General features: G+C 41.1%; 1 protein-coding gene across 2 annotated transcripts in view; it reads left to right on the top strand.

Annotated features, from left to right (window-relative positions):
* The window catches only part of GLIS3 (GLIS family zinc finger 3), a 323,632-nt gene that overhangs the window by 259,581 nt on the left and 39,445 nt on the right, over positions 1-24,606 (top strand). For both annotated transcript variants that reach the window (XM_045020847.1, XM_045020848.1), the window contains exon 10: positions 9,758-9,926. In XM_045020847.1, the coding sequence (XP_044876782.1) occupies positions 9,758-9,926 (169 nt within the window). The remainder of the gene's footprint in view (positions 1-9,757; positions 9,927-24,606) is intronic.

The following is a 24,606-nucleotide window of genomic DNA, read 5'->3' on the forward strand; positions in this document are numbered from 1 at the left end:
GGCGGCTCCAGGCACCAGCACGCCAAGAGCGTGCCTGGGGCGGCAAGCCATGGGGGGCGCTCTGCCAGTCGCCACGAGGGCGGCAGGCAGGCTGCCCTGCGGAGAGTCCGCTGGTCCCGCGGCTTCGGCGGACCTCCCGCATGCGTGCCGCCGAATCCGCGGACCAGGGACCTCCCGCAGGCAAGCGCCGAAGGCAGCCTCCCTGCCGTGCTTGGGGCGGCAAAATACCTAGAGCCGCCCCTGTCTACAGTGCACTAGTTTTCCATGCACTACTGGCCATGTGGACCCTGCTACCGTGCTCTAAAAGTTTCATAGCACATACCTCAGCTTGCTGTGCACTACGTTTTTGTGTAGACAATCCCTTTCCTTTGAAGAGCCTGATTCAGCAAACATGTACAAATGTGTTTTAACTTTAAGTGTGTGTGGTCCCTTTGATTTCATTGAAATTACTCATACTTAAAGTTAAGCACATACATAAAAATTTGCAGTATCAGGGCCTAAAATGAAAACCTATTCTGACTTGTGATATAAGAAATTTCAATAGAGCATAACCATCCTAATAATGCACTGGAGTACACGTAAGGATCTTATATTACCAAAAAGGTAAAAACACATCCAAAAAATAAAACTACCATTATACATGCATCCTGTTCTCTTCATAGGAAAACAGTTATAATAACAATAGTATAAAATATATAACAATGTTTTATAAGCTATAATGTTTGAGCAATTATTAAAATGTAAAGATTTACTATATTTTTATAAACCCTCTAGATTTTAGGAAAACTTGTTATTTTTACTGTTTTCTATATAAATTGCATGTTTAGGACTAACCTCACCACTAGCTATAAATTTACTTCTCCTTAGTCTAAATTCTGTTCTGTGTTGCACTGGTGCAAGGCAGAGTAGACTTTGACTCAGAATAATTGAAGGTCTGAGCCTGCAAACACTTAAGCAAGTCCAAAACTTCTGAGTAGTTCCATTGAGGTTGATGGGACTACTCATAAGTGTAAAGTTAAGCATGTGCGTATGTATTTGCAGGAGTTTTACTTGTATATTCCTCAGACCAGAGAGAGTGTGAGACTTAGCCTATAACCCTGTGGTTAGGGTATTCACCTGGGAGACCCAGGTTCCAGTCCCTGATCTAATGAGTATGTAAGTATTTTATAGAAAGTAGATCAACTACAACAGGAGAGATTGCGAGAGACCCAACCTAGTGGTGAGGGCACTCACCTGTGAGTTAGAGACCTGGGTTCAAATTCTTGCTCTGAATCAGGCAGAGCAGGGATTTGAACCTGGGTTTCTCACATACTAGGTGAGCACACTGGGCTTTTGGGCATAAGGGTAGCACCATCACTATCTACTCCTCATTTTTTTATTTTTTTTTACGTTTTTTTTTGTGAGACAGGGCTGGCCCAGTTTAAGCACCTAACTCCAGGAGAGTATTCATGGCTGAGAATCACAAGTGGAGAGAGCCATCTCCTTCTGGGCCAGAGTTAGGCACCTAATTCCCTTTGAGGAGCAGGGCTTAGGCTCCACCACTTTCCTCTGCATTTCCTACTGGCTAGCTTAGGCAGCTCCCCACTCAGCTTGCTGGCTTTTGTGAATCCCATTCTTAGGTACCTAGCTCTCCTCACACATCCTATAAGGAGCCTGGGGGCCTAAATTGCAGCTATGGACTCAAGTGGGCATCAGAGGGCCTACACATTATGTGTTGCAATGCTGAGTGTAAGTCCCCCTTCACGGATCTAGCCCTATGTTCTCATTTTAAAAAAGCCTATTTTTGCGGATACAGACTAACACGGCTGCTACTCTGAAAAAAAGCCTAGTCATTCTGGTTTATTCAGGGTTATAGTACCATGAAATTTTCAGTCAGAATTTATAAATAATATATTTTCTACTACATCCCTATCTACTAAAATATTTTGTGCCCCATATCCTAGCATTTCTTGTGCCAAAAAAATCCTAAATGCTGTAATATAGAATTTTATTTTTTTTTTAGTTTTAAGTTCATTGTGACATGTGGCAAAAAGTCAACAGTTTCACATTTTAAAATAAACCAAAATGTGTAATTTATAAATTCTCTCTGAAAATGTCATGAATTGCACATTCTCCGGTGCTCTAAAATGAAGCAAGCTAATTCCTACAGCTGTTCACATTTGCTAGATTTTCTTTGCACCAGAAAGACAAAATTGTTGTAATAAGAGTTTAGATTCTGCAGAAGATTTTCGCAGCATTGCCCTGAAGACAGTGTTGTGAACCACTCTTCTACGTAATATCATAGGGCCCAATCCTGCAAACACTTTCATACATGCTTAACTTAGGGGAACATAAGAATGGCCATACTGGGTCAGACCAATGGTCCATCTAGCCCAGTATCCTGTCTGACGACAGTGGCCAATGCCAGATTCTTCAGAGAGAATGAACAGAACAGGGCAATTATTGAGTGATCCATCCCCTGTCCTCCAGTCCCAGCTTCTGGCAGTTAGAGGCTTAGGGACACCCTGAGCTTGTGGTTGCATCCCAGTCCATCCTGGCTAATAGCCATTGATGGACCTATCCTCCATGAATTTACCTAGTTCTTCTTTGAACTCAGTTATAGAATTGGCCTTCACAACATCCCCAGCAATGAGTTGCACAGGTTGACTGTGTGTTGTGTGAAGAAATATTTCCTTTTGTTTATTTTAAACCTGTTGCCTGTTAATTTCATTGGGTGACCACTGGTTCTTGTGTTATGTGAAGGAGTAAACAACTCTTCCTTATTCTCTTTCTCCACACCATTCATGATTTTATAGATTTCTATCCTATCCCCTATTACCAGAGCTTTCCCTTGGGTATGGCGAATCGGGGCGACTGCTCTGGGACCTGCACTCTGGGGGGCCCCATGGGCCGCTGGTGCAATTGACCAGCGCCGGACACAGTCAGTCCTGGAAGTGATGGATTCTTCACTTCTGCCCCGGGCCCCACGCCCCCCAGGGACAGCCTTGCCTATTAGTCATCTCTTTTCCAAGCTGAAAAGTCCCAGTTTTTTTAGTTTCTCCTCACATGGAAAATGTTCCATATCTCTAATCATTTCTTTTGCCTTTCACTGTACCTTTTCCAATGCTAATACATCCCTTTTGAGTGGTATGGGTGTACCATGGATTTATATAATGGCATTATGATATTTTCTGTCTTCTTATCTATCTCTTTCTTAATGGTTCCTAATTTTTTTTAGCTTTACGCGTGGTGAGTAATGTTACACATGTGCTGCAGTGTTGGTTTATTATTATTATTTGAAATGTACAGTGCCTGGGTGCTCCAATTAGGGATCATTGTGCTAGATGTTGTACACACACATAACAAACAGATGCTCCATGCCCCAAACAGCTAACAGGCATATGAGGCAACAGGTGGATACAACAACAGATAAGAGGAGCACTAGGTAACACTGAGACAATTATTATTATAAGCATACGCAGCTGTCACAGCACATCAGCTGCCTAATCATTAGGTATCATGACAAAGGTAAATTTTGAGGAGAAGTTAGAAGGAAATCAATATAGTGACTTTGTGGATAAAAGGCAACATGGGAGAAAGCATGAAGGTGTTGGTAGGAAAACTAGCCTTCTGAGTGATAAATGCTGGCATAGCAGAGGTGGGGGCAATGGCTCAATGCCAATTAAAAGATGGCAAGTATGGTGTGGTTAAGCCATGAAGGGCTATCAAAGTGAAGACAAGTAGTTTGTGTTTATGCAGTGGAAAAGGGGGAGCCAGTGGAGGGATGAAAAGATGGGACTGATGTAGTCGGGGCAACAAGTCAATTGTTACCTTTTAATTACAATCAAGAAGAAACACTGTTTTTGTAGGACCTGCTATCTTTTGTGACCTACTATTGAAGAGGCAGGGAATGGAGCACACTCAACTAATCTTAGAGGCATTACAGGAAAGAACAAAAAGGTGGGTCAAAGCCGGGCCTGCCAAATTCAGCATCATCTTTACCTCTTCAGATATGACGTTTCATTCTTTTCTGTCCTGAGGCTTTTCATGGGCAGCATTTTGAATGGGTTTACGTGGGGCAAAATGGGATTTGTCAAGGTCAGGAATTAGGAGATTACAATAGTCAAGAATTTCCTGCTAATATTTCATATTCACAAACATTTTCATGAATACCCTGCAGTTGTCCAAATACGTTCAAATTATGAATAATGTGAGCCATTAATGGTAGCAAAACCAAACTTGCTGTGTTTATTCATTGATATATGTTCACAAATCAGGGTTGTTTACTGTTGTTACTATTTAGTGTGATCTAGCTGAAATATTCTGGTAAGGCCAGGATCGTGCAAACAATTATGATCATGCTTATATTTAAGCAGGTGAGTAGTCCCTTTAAAGTCAGTGCACTACTCCTGTGTATAAAATTAGGCATGTGCTTAAATCTTTACAGAATTTGGGCCTAATGCTACATTTGACCCTTATCCTTAACTTCGAATAACATTTTTTGAGGTCCAGTTCTGAATTTCTCAAACACCAAAGGTTCTCATTAAATGAGAGTTATTGTCAGGATCAGGCCTATTTTGTACATACACAAGGACTCACTAACTTTAATATCTTACATATTTTATGCAGAATGCAGACATTTCCTTCAGATTTGTCCCTTTCTTCCCCAGCTTTAGTTTTGAATTTTAGAAGTTTAGTTCTTAATGTAGCTTTAAGGTAGCTATTTTCACTTGGATGCAATTTGCTGGTGCTATGTGAATTACATGGTAATGATTGTCATTCAGATTGTGAGGGAAAGCTTAAGTGTACTGGTGAATTAGCATTACCATTGTAAAGTAACAAGCAACAACTGTGTTATTTCTATTTCCCTTCTTCATGCTAAGAGAAAACCAAAGTGAAAAGAAACTACAATCCACTGAACAAGTAAGTCAGGCAAGGTTATGATGTAATGACCTTCAGTTGAAGCAAGAACCTCAGGTTTTAATCCAGACCACAAACTTTATTGCTTTGGGGATTTCACCATCTCTTAATCACAAAAGTAATAAGAATTTCCAATATGTTCAACTGCTGTGCTTAATCAATTGTTCCAGCTGCCAATCACTGGCAATATCAGAAAGTACTGTGGACTTAACAAATGCCTGCCAGCCAACAAACCAGCTGTGACCCTTTGCTAACACTGAAGGGTCTAGACAGTGAACTTTAACCTCTCCTCACACATCACTGACATATTACATATTGTATCACAGCAGGCTCATAGTTATTGCAGTATGTACTGGACAGATTTTATTTTGTTACTCATATTATGTGTACACAGAAAGCAGAAACCCATGGCAGCAAGTCTCAGAGCCCATGTCTACTGGGCTCTCAGTATGGCATTACAAATAGCAGTATAGACTTCAGGCTCAGGCTGGTACTCAGAATAAGAAGCTTGCCCCCCACCCTAGGTTTCAGACCCCGAGGACCCTTTTTTAGCAACTAGCGTCCTTGTCCATTAACTTGGTGTAACACATTGAAACATCGAGTTGGCTTTTCTGTGGCGGTGGAAATAGTCTCTGCCATTTTATATCTTCCCCCACCTCCAAGGTGAATATAGAGCTAACACTCTGCAGTGGGCTGCTACCTCAGAGCCAAATATTAAAATGTGGCAAATTGCATGCCTTCTGACAGGAAACACTAATAGCCAAAAAAAACAACAACCCACCATCACATAATAATAGCTCAAACATAATCAGACAAAACCTGGGAAAAAACTAAATTTCAGAAGATTTTTTATAATGAAAAAATAATTGTCCTGCCTATTGTGGAAGAATACAATTGCCTGGTTCCTCTATGGTAAGAGACCATCAGGCCAGGTGATCTGGAGTATCATTAATAAAGAAAGAGGTATGGCTTCATTTTCAGCTTGTGGACTGCCTGCAAATCTCTGGTGAGTGTTAAGATCTTTAGTGAGGAAATACCAGGCACATACTCATCAGACAAAAGCCAAAAAGACTCAGAAAGCTAGGTTTGTAAATCTCAGTTCATGTTGCTAGCTTTTATTTGATTCCCTTCATATGGTCTAGTGGTTTTAGGAAGCCTTGCATTCTCACTCCACTTCTGCCAATGACTTCCTCTGTGGCTTTGGAAAAGTGACTTAAGCTCTCTGCCTAGTTTCCCCAGCTGTAAAATGGAGATAATGATACTTACTAACCTAACTCCCAGGTTGTGAAGATTAATGTTTGCTTGTAAAGGACTTTGACCCAGGCAAACATATTTAGGTACCTAACTCCCACTGAAATCAAATGGGAATTAGGCATCTAAATACCTTTTGAGGAGGATTTAGGCCTTTGAACATGGAAACACAAAAAGGGGAGCTGAAAGTGGGGAGGTAGACATGGGGAAGGGAGAAATGTGGCCTGAATGCAGCCAGGTGGCCATGTCTGTATTTCTATTCTGATGCCAAATATCCTGTTCACAAGGATGATATAATTATTCCGTATACAAATGGAATGTTAAATATAGTGATTTAAAAAAAAAACCCACTAGCAAATATGCAGCTTTAATTGAAGCTGAACCACAAAACAAAAGGCTTATACTTTCCTTTCTAAGTGGGAAGTATTTTCAACCCTGCCTCAAAATCTCTGTGGGCATGGGTAGGAAGAGAGGCATTTTGGGGCAGAAATAGATTGACAGAGCACTGATTTGACAGTAATAAATCCATGGTAATAAATTACACCATAGTTGGTAGTTTGCAAGAAGAAAGGTGGTAATTCTGCATTTTAAACATGTTCCTTTAAATAACAGGGTTCTTGCTCCATTAAGAGAAGAAATTGAATTTTTAATAGTATAAATTCTATAATATTTTAAAATGCTATTTCTCTTTTTTCTTACTCATGAATCAGGTTTCTTTTCCCCTCCATGCACTTCATTTTTATTGTATGTCAATAGAATACATAAGAATGCAGCTCCACACAGAGAAAATCTGTAGGAAGAGAGATGCCTGTTGGATGATCTTTATGTGTTGGTAAATCCAACTGTGATGAGACCTCGAAAATGGCAGCATGAATTTTTCCTATATAATTACCAAAATTAGATGACCTAAAAAGGTGTAACTCAATCTTAGATTCACATTCAAGTCCAAAAGGCTATCTGTCTGAAACTATGCTGTAACCTGAGCTTCTTAAGGATCACGGGGGAACAATAGCTTTTTCATGGTATTTATTCCTGGGAATTTCTTTTGATGGGTTTTATTTATGTTGGAGTATTATACAAACTATTGACTTTCATATTTATTGAAGAAACAGGAAAAAGACTTTTTACTGAGGAACACTTTGTTAAATAAAGCCCTTTTTCATAATGTTTCTATGCAAATCTAGCTTATGGTAAATTAGAGGTAAGAAGAACGTTTGTTGTCACAGATGTTTACTAAGTTTCATGCTATTCAAACTATGTGCTTAACTTAGATCAGGCAGCAAAAGGCAATTACTTAAGAGAAACTGACAACAGAAAGATTTGTTTTCTCAAATAATAATGCTAAGGACCCTCCACGTAATTTGGAAGTTACTATAGTACTGTACAGTATATTGAGAAATTAGAGATTCAGATCTAAGGGTATGTCTACACAAGACCTGGAAAGTGTAATTCCTAGCTCATGTAGACATACTTGCACTAGCTCTAAAAATAGCAGGATGGCTGTGCTGGCATGGGTGTTTAGCTTGGGCTAGAACCTCAGATGGAGTTGTACTAGGGAAACTAACCTGAGCCGCCACAGTGCTGTTTTTTGTGCACTGGCTCAAGCAGAGCTAGCACGTGTATGTCTACCCAACCTGGGAATATACCATCCATCTGCTGTGTACACATATGCATAGATACTACAGCCAGGAGTGCTCTAGAAATGCACATAAATATCTTCCCATTGATAGGCATCTGATATCATAGGGCCAAATGCTGGCCCCCAGCTTTCCTGCAGCATTGAGGCTGTCAAGGCAGTGTGACGTAACATGGCATTACTTAGAGGCTGCTGTCTTCCATGGATGCTGAAACAGTGCTCCATAGCATCCATAAAGCCAACCAAGCCCTTCTTCTGCCCACCTGTGGAGTCTATGACTGCACCTCACCCAGACATTGACCACTGAGATTAGCGAAGGGCTCTGTATTCAGCAGGCTTCCCTTACTCTGTGGGGAAAGAAGGGGTGGATTTTTTTTGGACTATCAAGAAGCAGGAAAGATAGAGCAGGGGTGGAATGCAGAACCTATTTAGGGCAAAGAAAACACCACTATTGCAATAAATAGGGAAGGAGACAGACACCCACACAGGGAGAAAGAGAGACCAGATCTGTGGAAAGCTCCAGAGGGAAACAGAATTTATTTGTCAATATCTTCACTAGGTGTGTGAGTCAGGACTTGGTCCATCTATATGTCAATAGCTAATTGTTAATTGATAAGAGTTGTGTATGTGCACATCCAAAAGCAGAATTCGGCACACTTACAGTTATGGGAGCTCTGTCTGTGCATGCTAAGGGGAAATTATACATCCCTACATTACTCAGATGAAAACAAGCAGTTTTTTTCTTTGTCAGCAGATTAAGGTCTCTAAATAGAAACATAGATGTTGGAGATGGAAAAGACCTCTTTGGTCACTCTATATGCCTGTCAGTGCATGCTTGTTCCCTACAGTAGTTTCTCTAATTTAGCTTTGTCTCAAGCAATGTGGCTTCTATCAGTTCCCTTGGAAACTATTCTCCAGTCTAATTGATCTCACCTTTAGGTAGTTTTTCTTAATATGCAGCCTACATTTTAATTTTCTTAATTTTATCTCATTTCTCCATCATATACCTTGTGTTATCCTACACAATTCCTCTGCTCAGAAACTTGAAGACTTATCTCTCTTTTTTGTTTCGCTAAGCCATGTGCTTTTTGAACTCTTTATCTTTTTTGATGAAGATTAAGTATCTATGTATTCACTCAAAATCAACTGCATCACTTGACGCAGATGTCAGTAAAAAGCACCTACGTTTGTCAGGGACCAAGTTATTGTGTCACTCTCCCTGTTTACTGTTGCTTTGCTTTGCCAAAAGTAAAAACATCTGTGTTTTACATTTGAAAGGGAACTCTTTGCCTTTGAGACAATCCGCAAGACAACAAGGATTGTCTACAATCCTCACACAGTTGCTAATTGCTGGCGTCCTCATTTATAGCATCTCTGAAAATGAAGCTACTGATTTTTAGGTCATCTCATTAGGATGTAGGGAGGAACATCTATAATGCTTTTAAGTTAACCCTTCAGCATGTGACTAGTTTTTTTTATTTGTTTAAAAAATATGAAAGTATTCAGATTTTCAAAAAGTAGTAAACATTTGTTTTTAACTGTGATGTTTTGTATCAGTTTTTAGATCAGCTCTAAGAACTATGCTTTATAGCTTTGCAACTTGTTCTGCAATATGAAAAAATGATAGACCCCAGATTTGCAGTATTTATTCAAGCAAAACTCCCAGGACTGGGTCCATAGTGTTGTCCATTTTGATTTTAGACAACTGTCCATTGTGAACTGTCCAATCACGTGCATATTTTCAAAACCCAATCAGCGTTTCTTTCATTATAACATAGTTTGGGTTGTTTTTTTATGGACCAATAACATTTTTTCAAACAGAAAGTAAGATTTGAAAAAAAGTTAGTTTCTAAGAATTAGCATTAAATCATTTGTAGGAAGGGTGATCACTTTACCTGGTAGTACTGACTGATCATTGAAATCATGTTGTGTCTACCATGATACTGAATATTGCTCTCCCTCTGATTTCAGCTACAATGTTCTCCAGTACTCACTCAAGTCGAAGTGGAACGGCTGCTGGGGGTGGTCCACCATCACATCCTGTCAGTCACCCTTCTCCAGCGCATAATGTACATGGTAGTCCCTGCAACCCACCATCCCAGTTACCTCCTCTCTCAGCTATAGACTCAGGCACTGAAAGGTAAGACTATCTTTATTCATTTTAAAAATGAGAAGCAATTGACTTTGAACATTACTAAGTTCAGTAGTAGTTTTATTGTTACTCTTGTCTGTTTAGAATGTTAACAGTGCAGACGGATTATGATGATACTTTAACATATATTTTGTGTTAGTGCACAAACGTAGAGTAAGTGACCACTGTTCTAAGTAAATCCCAGAGCATATACTTGTGCCTCTAGGATTTACTTAGCTACATTCACTGGTAGTTTTAGAGAGATTCTTATTTTTTTTTAAATTTTATTATTTGTTCTACAGTAGTGCCCAGAGGCTCCAACCAAGATTGGAGTCCTGTTGTGTTAGATGCTAACACATAGTAAGACACAGTCCCTGCCTAGAAGAGTTTACACTGTAAATAAACAAGACAAATAGTAGGAGGGGACACAGGGATGAAGTGACTTACCCAAAGTCACTCAGTAGATCAGTGACAGAACTATAATAGAACCCCAGGTCTCCAGACTGCTAGTCAAGTAACCTGTCCACAAGTCCATTATATGAAAGCTATAAACTATAAGTAGGCTTGGAAGGATTCGTTTTTTATTGGTTAATGTCAATAAACATCAATTTCACTTTGCATCCACAAACCAACAAAAATATACTTCCATCAATGATTATCAAAATTGACAGAGAAGCAAAGTAAGCAAAATGTTGTGTGAGAACTTATTAGAGTTTGATTTAGGGATATTTATTTTTTGTTTTTTTTGACATTTGATGCTGATAATTTGCCTTTTAACAGTTTAGAAACCTTTAACTTTTGAATCTCAATGTCTATTGTCAACAGTTATTGTCTGACCCCCAATAATTTCCTGCAACTGTAAAAATTTAAATAGATACAATTTTAAAAATGCTTAAATCTTGTAATTTTTGCACAACCATGAAAAGTTAAATTGATAATCTAAAAACAATGCTTCAAAGTAAACACTGCTATTATTGATTTAAATTACAAAACAATAAAAAATAAAAATTGAATTCTGCCAAGCCTATGAATCAGGATAGTGTCTCTCCAATTTAAAATCCCACAAAGGAGAAAAGACAAGGTGGAGGAGAGATGGAGAAGCTTTCTTAATAAGAATGAAAATGTTAATTATTGAGTTACTCTATGTAAGTGACTTGGGAGCCATGACTATTAGAGCCTCACTAGCATTTATATTCTTGTGCTACTTGCCAACATGTTGAAGTGGGCAGGTTGTCAGTTTGATTATCGCTGACTGGCTTGGCTTTCGAGAAGTGTAACACACATGGGTTGAACTTCTATTGTGTGTGTGTTAGTATTTGTTTTCAGCATGTTTAGTAGGAGGAAGTTTTTTAATCATGAAAATTTGCAGGCTGAACTTGCAAGATGCTGCATGCCTCCAGTGAACTTATAAATGCCCCTCAAGAACAGTGAATTTTTAGAGTTCAGGTCACTTTGCACCTCTGAGGAACTGATCAGGACCGCACAGGACTGGGACCCTGATTTGCATGTTATTTGACATTTGCAGCTTTGAAAACTCTGGTGTAAACTAAAGCTCATTTCTCAACTGAAATAAGCTCATATTTTTGCAGGAAGCTGATATCTTCTGTGTTGTGAGACTAGTGTGCGATGACTGGACTTGACTTCTAATTCAGTAGCAAAAGACTATGATTCATAGTCAGAAGTCATTCATTGCTGGTTAGGGACAAGCTCTCCCACCTTTATGGTTTCTATTACTTTGGATATTTCAGTGATATAAAAGCAAATCCTCTGAGAGGGATCCAGTTTTCATCTTTAAATATTACCTAAATGATTATTGAACAGATATTGCATGATGTTAATGGTTTCCACTTAGTATATTAAATCAGAATTCTGACTATACTGCATGAGACCTAGGTAAATAGTTTTTCAGTAGAAACATAGTTCTGATATAAATTCAATGGTACACATATTACACTCTAATTTTAATATAAATATTCTATTCTTACTATATATCTATGGAAATTTTTAAATATAGTTTTGCTGATTTTACATAATTTTCTACACACTAAAATACACACTTCTATTTTTCACTAATGTATCGCAAGGTGTTTAATTTTCTTGAGGAATAGAAATGTCAGTAATTAGGAAAGCATAAAAAGTCCAATATAAACCTCAAAGAACATTCCTGGATTTCAGTTGCTGATAAATGGACCTAATTCCCCCATGATGAAAACAGTACTACAGCTCTGCCTTTTATCTTGAAGATGGAGGAACTGAATGGCTTGGGGGATTGGGCTAAGGTGTCTTTCATGTCTAGGTTGCCACTTTGAGTTCAGTTAGTTCAGTCATGGCTGAAAGGGGCTAGACCTCCTGCTCCATGGGGGTAATATCAGTCCACTTCTAGAGGAGGTGCCTCATAATCACTGCTGCAAATTGTTAGTATTCTTGTTAGGAGAAGGACCAAGGAGTGAATGATATATAGATTCCTCTTCCCTGTAGAAGTGGGTTCCTGTCGGTCGGAGTTGAGGGATATTGACAAACGCTATTGGGATGTTTCTGCTGCCTTTTGTTGCTAGACCACTAGCAGGGTCAGTCCAGCATTTATTACAAGCATTAAAATCACTGTTTAAAAAACAAGACTGGATCCTCTTATTAGCACATTTCTGAGACAATTACTGTGGGGAGACCACTGTCGAAGCGCTTTAATAGTGACGTGTATAAATAGTTCCTACCTCATTGGGGCCCTGATCCTGTTTGGGGCCTCTGGACACTATGATGATACAGGCAATAATGAATAATAATGAAGTTCTGGTCGGATACACTCCTTCCTTACAAACCTTTTTTTTTTTTTTTTAACACTAACCATATACACATTTTCAGAAACTGTTTCATTGTTACTCTCCATCTCTATTTGGGGCTACTTTGTATTCAAGACTGAGTAAGTGCCCATAACTACATTAATGCAATGTTAAGAGGATGCATTTAAATGCAGGAGAGTGACGATTACCACAGCAGTGATAAGTTGGTCACAGGGCACCTATATATATTTAGGCAAATATTAACAGGAGAAATAATACAAAACACTGCATATAGCCAAGACCCTGTGTATTCTGCCATCATGGAGTTTTCTGCAGAATTCACCCCTTGTTGCAGAATCTCCATTTCCATTTAAAAAAATTAAATTTCAAGCCCCCATGGTTGTGATGATAACCTTGAAAATATGAACTAAGTATAAACTTGTCTGAGTGTGCAAAGAGCCTGAAATAATAGTTCTGAAAGGTATGAACTGCCTCAGCCATCTCAATCTGGGACCCACCGATTTAGACCTGGTCTAAACTTAAAATGTAGGTTGACATAACTATTGTCTTCAGGGGTGTGAAAAACAGACACACTTGCGTGCTGCAGCTATGCTGACATAACTCCTGGTGTAGACACAGCTAGGTCAATGGAAGAATGTTTTGGTCAACCTAGCTACCGTCACTCAAGAAGGTGGAGTTCCCACAGCAATGGAAAAACTTCTTCCACTGCTGTTATCTGCATCTACACTACAGGGTTATAATGGTATAGCTATGGCACCGTAGCCATTGTCGCATCCATAGCGTACCCATGACCTTACTGATTATGCAAGCGTGGAATGTGCCATTTTTTCCAAGAGATCACAGAATTCTCCATACAAAATTAATTATTGAGCTGGAGCCAAGAGCCCAGCATTTTGTTTTGTCTCCCTGGTCTGCGGGGACCCGCCTGCAGCTGCCTCTTGCTCTGGAACTTTCTGCACAAGGGGAAGTTAATTGGACTACAGTGCATGCTCATGTCACTGTTTTATAGAACAAGGCAGGATTGAGGAGGGGCTGGTGCAGAGTTTAGGGAGCCAATGCTGGAGTTCAGGTTGCAGCCAGGGAGCAGGGGGAGGCAGAAGGGCAGGCTGGATAGCTAGGCTGCCTAGAGGCTTGGGGAGCTGAGATGATGAACTAGGGAAGCAGACCACAACCTCTGCCTCCCCTCATCCATGGCACACATGAGGAAGAGGAAGGAGAATCTGTCCTGGACCACCTAGATAACGTTGTAACTGCTGAGGCCCTTGGAGCTGGGCTTGTAGTGTACAAAGCAAAAAAATCCATCATGAAAAAAGCATGGTTGAGAATAATCATTGGTGAATTGTACAGCCCACTATGAGTCATAACCTTGTGTTTGGTTGCAAAAGGGATGAGAATGTAGGATATTTCAAGGAGATACAATAAATTAATATTGCCACAGAATTTAGGAGTTCTTACCGCAGACTTTGTTGCCATTGTGCCATGTAGTACATGAGGTGCTGCATATTTTATGTGGGCAATGTGGCTCCACTAATATCCTCAGAGTTACGAACACTTTGGGAATGGAGGTTGTTCATAACTCTGAAATGTTCATAACGCTGAACAAAACGTTATGATTCTTTCAAAAGTTTACAATTGAACATTGACTTACTGCAGCTTCAAAACTGTACTATGCAGAAGAAAAAATCAGCTTTTAACCATCTTGATTTGAATGAAACAAGCACAGAAACAGTCAAATCTTTTTTTTTTAATTTTCCTTTTATTTTTTTAGTAGTTTACTGTATTTATTTTTTTTGGTCTCTGCTGCTCCCTGATTGCATACTTCCGGATCCAAATGAGGTGTCTGGTTGACTGGTCAATTCATAACTCTGGTGTTCGTAACTCAGGTTCTACAATATTACCCTGAGAATCTTAACTACTGGGTTTTCTGCATTTTGAATGATTAACTTCTCAACCTTAATGTTGCATTAACATAGTTCTTGCTTTTAATATTCAATTACAAAAATGAAAATTTTAAAGAAAAAAACCCAGTTGCTGCTACTACCAAATTCCACACCCACCAGCAGAAATTTCTCTACCGCTGTAACAGAACAAGGCTGTCACTTGTTTTCCAGCTGCAGAAGTACTCACATCCATCATCTCCCAAGGTGAAATGCCCCACTATAGGTAATGGTATGTCATTCAATGTAGAATCTACTGATGACCCATTCACATGCACACAAGTCTGTGTTGTTTCACCATTAAGTTCCCCTCCCAAACATTCTTTTCTCCCCTGCCTGAGTGATGGTTTCCCTGGACAAGTGTACACCTCATCAAGGAGACTTCTCTTCGACCCTTACATTTGGGCAGCCGGCTCAGGATTCTAGGGAAGCTATAAACTATAGTAACTCCCATTTCTTTCACTCCCATGGAGAATAGGAAGGAGAAAACATAGAGGAAGCAGAGGTTCCTCTTCAACTTTCTCTCCCTTTGGACAATGGGAGGGAGGCTGTAGAGAAGCTGATGAAGCCCTGTGAACCTGAGCCTCGAAGTTGTGGGAAGAGGAATTGAAAAATAATGCGCACATCTTGTGCAAGTTTAGTTCCATGCCAAAACTCAAATCAACGAGATTGGGTTTGGTGCAGGTTTTCATATCCAAACTCTCTAAAATTCAGGTGGTGGTAGCGAAGTTAGGATAAAACTGGAGTCTCAGATCTAATCTCTACCATAAAACTCATTTTTTCTAATTGTTTTGTTTTTATTTTTTTAATGCTCACCAAATTTGAAAAGATTTTGACAGTTTGTGTAAGAGAGGGCATGATAAAGGTATAAAAAATATTGTATGGTAGAGGGAAGGTAAATGCGGCCTACTGTTCATCCCCTTTTGAATACAAGAACAAGGGAACATTCAATTAAATCAAAAAAGCAGCAAACTTAAAAACAATAAAAATGAATACTCGTTTACACAATACATAATTAACTTGTGGAACTCACTCCCACAAGATCATTGTTGCCCAAATGCCCAGTTTAAAGGGATTAGCTGTATTTACATATGATAATATCTGCAGTTACATTTTGCTTCTTAAGGCATATGTTTCTGGACATAAATGACCCAATAGCTACTGGATTTGGGAAAAAGTTTCCACTATGGGCAGGCAGTTCTGTAATTCTCCACTATGAGGGTTCGCTCATGTTTTTCTGAAGCTTCTAATACTTGCAACTGTCTGAGACAGGATGTTGAGCTAGATGGACCTGGTATAGCAATTCCTGTATTCCTAAAGCATGAGAAATTTTAGCTTGAAAGGAATTTTTTAGGCTGTTATTAATGGTTGAATAGAAGAATTTAGAATTGAAGTATTCAACTTTATTACTGCAGTGCTATAATAAGAATGGGAGCAGTACTTTTATTTGCTTATTTGAGTATGTGGTTATATTCTTTTTATGACTTTGCTATAAAACAGCAAGTAATTCCCAGCCAGACCTCCAGAAGCAAGAGCCCCCAAGTGTTTCTAACCAAAGAGTCAAGGCAGCTAATGCTTACATATTACAAAGCTTCTTGTATGTGGTATGAAACAGGCTGGCTGTAAGAAAGATTCCACTTAAAGCACATACCAATGTTGTTCTGGAATCACTACAGTAATTTCCTCCCATGGTTTGGACGGTTGGAGACTTGTCTGCTAAGAGGCTGTATCTTTTCTGCTAGTGAGGAAATGTCTGCCTGTTAACAATGACAGACTCTGAAGGGTGGAAGTGAGCAACTGATCAAACCTTGGGCCCTACCTTCGCCAAGCTAGCAAAACCTGATCTTTCTGTCTAGCCTGTTTCCATGCTTTGTCTCTTTTTTAGAGAGATTATCTGCCCTCACTTGCCCTTACCAACAGTTTAATTCTCTAGCATAGATGTAACCCACCAATCATTGTATTACAGGTCCCCCTCTGTGATGACCCACAAAGGATATGAGTTGTTACAGCCCCAGTTAAGGAGCTCTAGCTCCAGCTATAGCAGCTTGTGCTTTTAGTCCTGGAAATCCCCAGTTCAATTCCCACTGTATTGGTCAAGGTGGCAGCTATCATATCAGAGTAGCCACGGGCAATAAGTAAAGGCTGTTCACTTGCTGATGAGGGGAATCATTCAAGGGTGAATCTTCACTCCTGAACCTAGACTGGACTATATTTTCAGTGACAAACTGAGTAGACACCAGTCCTGGTGGCAGGAGTAGACGTGTGCCATTGACTATTCTGTGCACACCTCCTCATAGGAAGGTAGGTTGGTCTTAGCAACAATGCCTCCTACTTCTTAACCAAGCAACTGTCTCCTTTCTATATGTAGAAAGACTACAGCTGCCAGCTTTTTTGGAAGGAAAAATGTAGAAACACTTGCCTGCTGTTACATTTAAGCAAAAAGTCAAATAATTTGCACATAACCATAAACTGCAGCTTTTTTTTAAAAAAAAGCATGGATTTAGTGTTGGTGAAGGCATGAGCTTGACAATGCTGCTGAATGAAATCTTCTGTTTAACTACAAATAAAGCATGCATCAGGGCAAGTTTCTCATGCACTGGCATGCTTCACACATGATATGAGGGGAAGGGGATTTCCTTTACATGTAGCAGGGCTAGTTCAATCTCCATAGCCCATGCAGTTTGTGGCCTTTCTGCTGAATAAGTGTAAAGTGTGTGTGAGAGTTTGTGATGTTGGAGCTGGAACTGAGACCCATCTGAGGTCCCTTGTGGCCTCTGTCCCCTTCCCCTCACAAGGGCTCAGTTGAACAAGCTGGGAAGGAGACACTTCTCCCAGCCCCTCTCACTCATGGGGTAGTAGAGGCAGCTTTCCTAGTGGTTTGGCAACTGCCTGCCACAGTGTTGCGAGTTCTCCTGATTTTTTCATGAGTCATGGGATTTCAGCCAGGGCTGGAACCAGTCTGGTCATGTCACAAGAAGCATCCGCCCCAATTTCAGACCTGCATGCGGGTGAGGAGGAAACGCCTTCCAGCTGGCTGCCTTCCCCACTGCCCCACCTCCTGGGGAAGAGCAGCCAATCAGAGCTGCTGCAGGAGGCAGGCAGAGCTTTTTCCCAGTCCCCTCAGGAGCCAAGACCATCTTCACAGGAGGGGAGGGGGAAAGAGGGAGCACCAAAAAGCCCAGCAGCTCAGGCCTTCCTCCCTCCTTTTCTATGAGTAACAGGGACAGTTCCCCTGCTGCTCCTTCCACACTCCCTTCCTGTAACACCCGGCCTGGGAAGGGGCAGAGGGTGGAGCCACTCCCCCCCTCCCCAGCATAAAAGTGGGCGAGGGGACCCTGCTGCAACCTCCCAGGTCTGGGAAAGGGGGTGAAGAGCCCCAGGAGGAATGCAGTTGAGGATGGAAGGGGCAGAACTGATGTGGAGGCAGAATTAATTGGTTGTCGGGGGGATGAACAGATGTAGGGGTCAGGGTTCCAGCAGCAGGGGCCAAAAATCACCTCAATAAATCTGGGTGTGTTGGCAACACTAAGTTTCTCACACATGCATTGGGTGTGGGTGGGGCAGTTCAGAAATCAAAAGACAGGCCCAAAACACTATATAATCTTTTTTTTTTTAATCATTGTTTTGGGGGATCTGACTCATGGCTTTTGAACCTTTGGGAATATTGCAGCCAGATCAACAGCATTTCTATTGACACAAATCAGGGAGCCTCCCTCAATTGCTCAATGGCCGCTTGAGCCTGCCCCAGCCCTGTATGCACACAGCAGGGCCCTGAAACTTTGCAGGACTCCTGCCACTCAGAATTGGGTCAGTGCCTGTATTATGGGAGTGCACCATGAAAATCAGGATGGGTGACAAGGACTCATGCAGAAAATGGGCTTAATTGGAAACTTTATCAGGAAAAGGCATCAACAAGTGATGGGCCTGGTGGGATAATCTACCTAAATGTTTATACCAGGTTCATCACTGTGGTATTGGCAGCTATAGGTGCACATATGCATATACCTTCTGTTGACAGTTTCACCAGCTCAGCTGACTGACAGTTCCTTCAGGTGGCCAGAGTCTGCCTGTGGTGCACACAAAAATTGGGACAAAATCCTGGGTCTTTTTGTATAACTATCAGGGACATTGGGACAGGCCCTGGAAACTGGGTCAATCCTGGGTTTCAGGAACACATGCTTGCCTCACTTTCAGGGAGAGAAAACTAAGGGTCTTCTCTCCCCAGTGCTATAGAAAAGGTACTGCTGGGGAATTTGTCTCCTCATCCCTGGAGGGTTTGTCCTGCAGTGATGCAAATGCAGCCTGTTAGGCCAGGCAAGTTGGAACAGCTAGCAGAACAAATCAATGGGCTGGTCTACACTGGGGGGGGAATCGATCTAAGATACGCAACTTCAGCTATGTGAATAGCGTAGCTGAAGTCGAAGTACCTTAGATTGAATTACTTACCGTCCTCACGGCGCGGGATCGACGTCCGCGGCTCCCCCGTCGACTCCGCTACCACCGTTCGCGTTGGTGGAGTTCCGGAGTCGACAGGAGCGCGTTCGGGGATCGATATATCGCGTCTAGATGAGACGCGATATATCAATCCCCAAGAAATCGATTGCTACCCGCCGATACGGCCGGTAGTGAAGACGTACCCATAGTTTCTGTAGTAGCTCAGTGATGCTGTCAGTGGAGCTGGTGACAGTAGCGGGCACGGAGGTAAGGAAAACAGCCACATTTGGATGACAGACATTTGTGTGCTCAGTGGAAAATCTAGTTTTGATTTGCCCATCTTCTGGGGGTGAGGAGTGTTGTGTCACAGCTGCAAAATTTTGCTATTTTTGTCTTTGTAAAACCTTAGGCAAAACATGTATATTCGTGACATTGTTAGAAAAACATTGAGTTTCACGCAATCCTGTTGTGCAACAAATCACATTGTTCTTTAAACATGTTTTTAAACAGAAGTTTTTTTGTGTCACAGATCTGGTAGACACCTGGAATTTTGGTGCATTTCACTGGGGTATAGTAGACTGTGAACTAACAGGACTTTTTACTAGTCCACAATGGCAAAATGTGGAGAGTTGGTGAAAGCCAGAATGTAAGACGTTATGGGAATTTTAATTTTTATATGAGAACTGCCTTGGAACTTTGCCCAAAACCTCCTGGCTTTGACTAGAAATACTATCATATGTAGAGAAAGTCTGTTCCTGATTATTGTTTACTGAGCACAGTCAGTGTACGGAGCACTACCCAGAGCACTGAGGTGGACAACAGCCTGCCCCATGCAGCTTACATTTTTTCCCCAACACAGTCAAAAAGAAGGAAGTTCAGGAAATATAATAAGAGCCTGATCTTATGACCACACCACCTCAAAGACATTTTGTTATGTTCAGAAAAGTATTTGGTTGTACCTCTGAATCTTCAGTCTTTGTAGAGTTTTCCCCATTGCTGTTGCACATCCAGGGTGTCAGTTACTGGGTAACTTGTGCTCAGAATAAACAAATGAGGGGAGGGATAGCTCAGTGGTTTGAGCATTGGCCTGCTAAACCCAGGATTGTGAGTTCAATCCTTGAGGAGGCCACTTAGGGATCTGGGGCAAAAAATTGGTCCTGCTAGTGAAGGCAGGGGGCTGGACTTGATGACCTTTCAAGGTCCCTTCCAGTTCTAGGAGATTGATATATCTCCAATTATTACCTTTAAAGATGATTGGCTGTGCACAAGCTAGCTACACACCTCCTAAATGTTATTGCTATGTTGAGAAAAGTAGGCAGTCAGATAAAGTGACTTCCAACATAGACTCTGTCTTCCCTAGTGGTCCCTGGTAACATGACATGTCATACTTTCACATGGATAACTATTGTTGAACCATTTTTTTCTCCAATTTAATAGTTCCAAATAGGCATGCTTGCCTTCCCTTTCGACTAATTTGTTTTAACAAAAATACTTTTTTGTGGCCACACAATGGAAGTGTTCCCTAGTGGCTAGAGCACTGGTTGGACCCTGGCTTGGCCCCTGGCCTGCTGGATGACCTCTGGCAAGTCACCTCACTATTTTGTGCCTCAGTTTCCCCATCTTTGAAATAAGGGTTGTGATGCTTACCCCCTTTGTAAAGCACTTTGAGATTTACTGATGAAACACGATATATAAAAGCTAGATATTATTACTGTTATTTTACAGGAACTTATTCTTGATTTGTCATCTCTTTTAATCCCCCACAAGACTTCCATAGTGCAGAATAAGTGGAATTGTGTATTTCAAACAGTAAACTCTTCTTGAGGGAAGCTAATTGTTGGGCAGGGTGAAAGGCAGAAGTTTAAGAGTTGGTTAGAATTAATTATCATTTTCTTGGCCTTGAAGATCCATTTTTATCTCCCAGCTCTGAACTAACACCAGAAGAGAAGAGTTAAGAAAAATAATAGGGAGTGAGAAGTGGTAGCACCAGGATCAGTAAGTAGCTAGCATTTGTTGCCCCTTGGTCTGAATAGTTAGCCAATATTCAGAGCCTTGCTGGGTTGTTTCCATTAGGAGGAAATATTGATTATGAGTGAGGTTATTCTTTGGTGCAATCCTGTTTATTTTCAAAGTACACAAAGTCCTTGTTCCCTGAACACAGTAGAAACAAACAGCAGGCAGTGTTCTTGCTCACAATTTCCAAACCTGCCTTTTCAGCCAGTCCTGTGCCTCATGGAGCAGGGCCATGCTCACCACTGCTTCTGTGGCTTTTTGCTGCCTTTCTCTTTCTTTTTGGTTGCTTTCAGCTCTCTGCAATGAATCAAAGACCCAGCCTCTGTGTTTGCAATCAGTCCCCAGGAAAAAAAACAGCCAGCAGGGTTTAGTGTCTGGTCAGCCTTGCATATGGCTAGTGCCAGTGGCTTCCATTGTCTCCAGGTATCTTAGTCCATTAAAGGAGCTTAATTGCTTCTGCCATTTAGCCTGAATGAAGGGTGGGTAGCATGCTCATCAGTTTTAACCAGATCTATGGTAGTCTAAAGATCACAGACATGCTAATGGAAACCATTAACACCTTCCAGACTAATAATATTTGAAGTCTGTTCTGGCATCCATCCTGAATCCGCGCAATTTTTGTGGATACAGTTGATTCTCTTGGACTACAAACTGTGTAAAAGTGCACAACTATTATTTGCTTTGTTCTCTTTTCTGGTTGAAACAAAGGGAATGCCTATGACCTTATTTGAATGCATATACAATCTGATGCTTGTCAGTGCATCGCCCCTAGCTCAGAGATTAATTGGTCTGAAACCAGTTCACTGCTATGTAGACGATTCACACAAAAAACAGAACCAGAAGGAGAAGGGGGATTCATGGAAGGGAGTTCAGTAGATATGACAACTCCAAGAAGATCAGGCAGTGAAGGTGAGGCAAACTCAGTGAGAGATTTCAGTTCTAAGCACAATGTTGAATATTACTAGGCCAGTCACGTATTTCCACGTCCCCATTGAGACTAGCAGTGTGAAATCAAATAAAGGAATGCTAGCCAAAAAGAACACTAGCCAGGATAATTCTGAGGTGACAGCTCTTTGAAAGTCTTTCAAATACTACTATGAAGAAGTGGAGCACCATCAAAACACCTTTAAGAGGTCAGGTTTACCCCGAATGGGAATTTTCTTTTTGCTTTGTTTGATTCTAACCAGCTTGAATAAGGACAGTCAATTGATACCACAGTCACAATACTGACATCGGGTTCTGTGTAGGGAATCCAGCAGCCTGGATTAACAATAGAAGTTCTGTTTTGTGTGGAATTGCAGGAATGAGGATTTTCGCCTCCAAATCACTTCTTAGGGCTTGGCTATACTGGAGAGTTGCAGCGCTGGTGGTGGCTTTACAGCGCTGCAGCTCACTCACCGTCCACACTTGCAAGGCACGTACAGTGCTGTATCTCCCTGGCTACAGCGCTGGCTGTACTCCATGTCTGCCTGGGGAATAACGACTGCAGTGCTGGTGCTGCAGCGCTGGGGTGCCAGTGTAAACAGTGATTAAGCTTACTACGCTGTAACTGGCCTCCAGAATTTTCCCATAATGCTTTTAACTAAAGAACTCTCTTTGTTTTGTTATGATGCCTCTCTTTGTTTTGTTGTGAACTCGGGGCTCCCGGAGCTGCTTATCTAAAAAACAAACACAGCTCCTGTTTGCTGTGAATGAGGCAGGCAGGGGGATGAATGTCCACAGCTAGTGTTTGCTTGAGGAGAGAAACAGCACGGCGGGGGGCGGAGAGGGAGGGAAGGGAGTCCGTCTGAGAAGCTGCTTATCTGGTCTGCAGGCTATTTGCATTTAAGAGTGAATGAGGGGTCGGGGAAGTGGTCAGAATTTGCAAGGCAGGGAGCTGACAGTGTTGGCTCCAAAAATCCACTCTCTCTCTCTCTCTCTCTCTCCCCCACGCTCCCTGTCACATTCCACCCCACCCCCCTCTTTTGAAAAGCACGTTGCAGCCACTTGAACGCTGGGATAGCTGCCCATAATGCACCACTCCCAAAACCGCTGCAAATGCTGCAAATGTGGCCACACTGCAGCGCTGGTAGCTGTCAGTGTGGCCACACTCCAGCGCTTTCCCTACACAGCTGTATGAAGACCACTGTAACTCCCAGCGCTGCACACCTGCAAGTGTAGCCAAGCCCTTAGAGTCTGTGATGCACAAACAGTTTAGCAACGGTCAATTCTGTGGCCAAGAATCTCAAACCACTTGTACAAATTCTTTTTCCCCAAACATAAAAAAACTTCCCCCTCATCACCACCACCTCTAAATAATCATTTTCAGTGTGCTGGGTCTGGCCTCCATGTCACTTAGCAAAAAACTACTAATACCAAACATGATTTCTTGGTGATAGTGGTAGTGGTTTAGTTTTTTGTACTGATGCTTGCTAGCAGTTTGCTCATACTGTATTCCTAATTTACATTATGTCCAGGTCCAGCCAACACTTACCATGACATTTATTACATTTAGTGGTGATCCATATTGACTAATTAGAAATCATCTGTGCATGTCACATTGTATAAATTAATCTGGTCATTTAAGCTTTGATAACGTAATCCTCGTTTCCCCCATCAAATCTTGAAACCATTTCAAATCTAATCATTCATTTATAGGACACCTTTCCTAGCTCCCACTGAGGAATGGCATACTGCGTAATGGCTCCTAGAACATGCTAGTTCTAGTTTTGAAGACCCCAGAAAGCATGGAGGAAGGCAGCTCTCTATAAATTTGGCTATTCCTGTTTGCATGAGCTGCAGGGCATGGCCACAGTTCAGGATGGCAGTTTCCTAGCAGTTACAAGCTGATCCTGATTGTTTTAGAAACAAAATTAAATTTGCAGTTCCCCCAGTAACACACTGTGATTTATTCGGGGACAAATCTGGATTGAAACAAGTCCAAGTTTCTCTTTTGTGAAGCAGAAGGGAAGTATATGTAGATACTATAGTCACCCATATGAGTAAGCCAGGAATTCATGAAGTGATTCATAAATCATTATAAAGACTACTAAAGTCTACTAAAAAGGATCCCTGTCTAGCTATACAAAGTGGCGTATTATCTTTGGAAGGTTTTTTAGATGTTAAATCAAATGTGAAATCTTTAAAACGGTGCTTTTCATTTTAAGTCTTTGAAAAGGATTTTTTCCCCTGTTGTTGGCTGGCGGTTAAAGCCATTTTTCATTGATTAGTTTTCACAAATGAATTTTGAAAACACAGAGGATGATATCCCACGATTCCTTAAATAATAATGTAAAAAAAGACCAGTCTGTGCATTGTTGTTGATCTCTGGCAGCAAATCAATAATCTTTCTATGTGAGTGCTATCCAGAAAACTAACCCCCATCTTTCCTCTGTCTTGGCAAACCTGTAATCCTGCAGTTGTAGCACTTTTTTAAAGCCCTCTTATATTTTTTCATAAACACTTACTGTATATTTCTTCTTTTGTTAGTCTCAATTGTTACTGCAAAACACACATACCTCGTCCCCA

The sequence above is a fragment of the Mauremys mutica genome, chromosome 6 (assembly GCF_020497125.1).
Source record: "Mauremys mutica isolate MM-2020 ecotype Southern chromosome 6, ASM2049712v1, whole genome shotgun sequence".
Taxonomy (NCBI): domain Eukaryota; kingdom Metazoa; phylum Chordata; order Testudines; family Geoemydidae; genus Mauremys; species Mauremys mutica.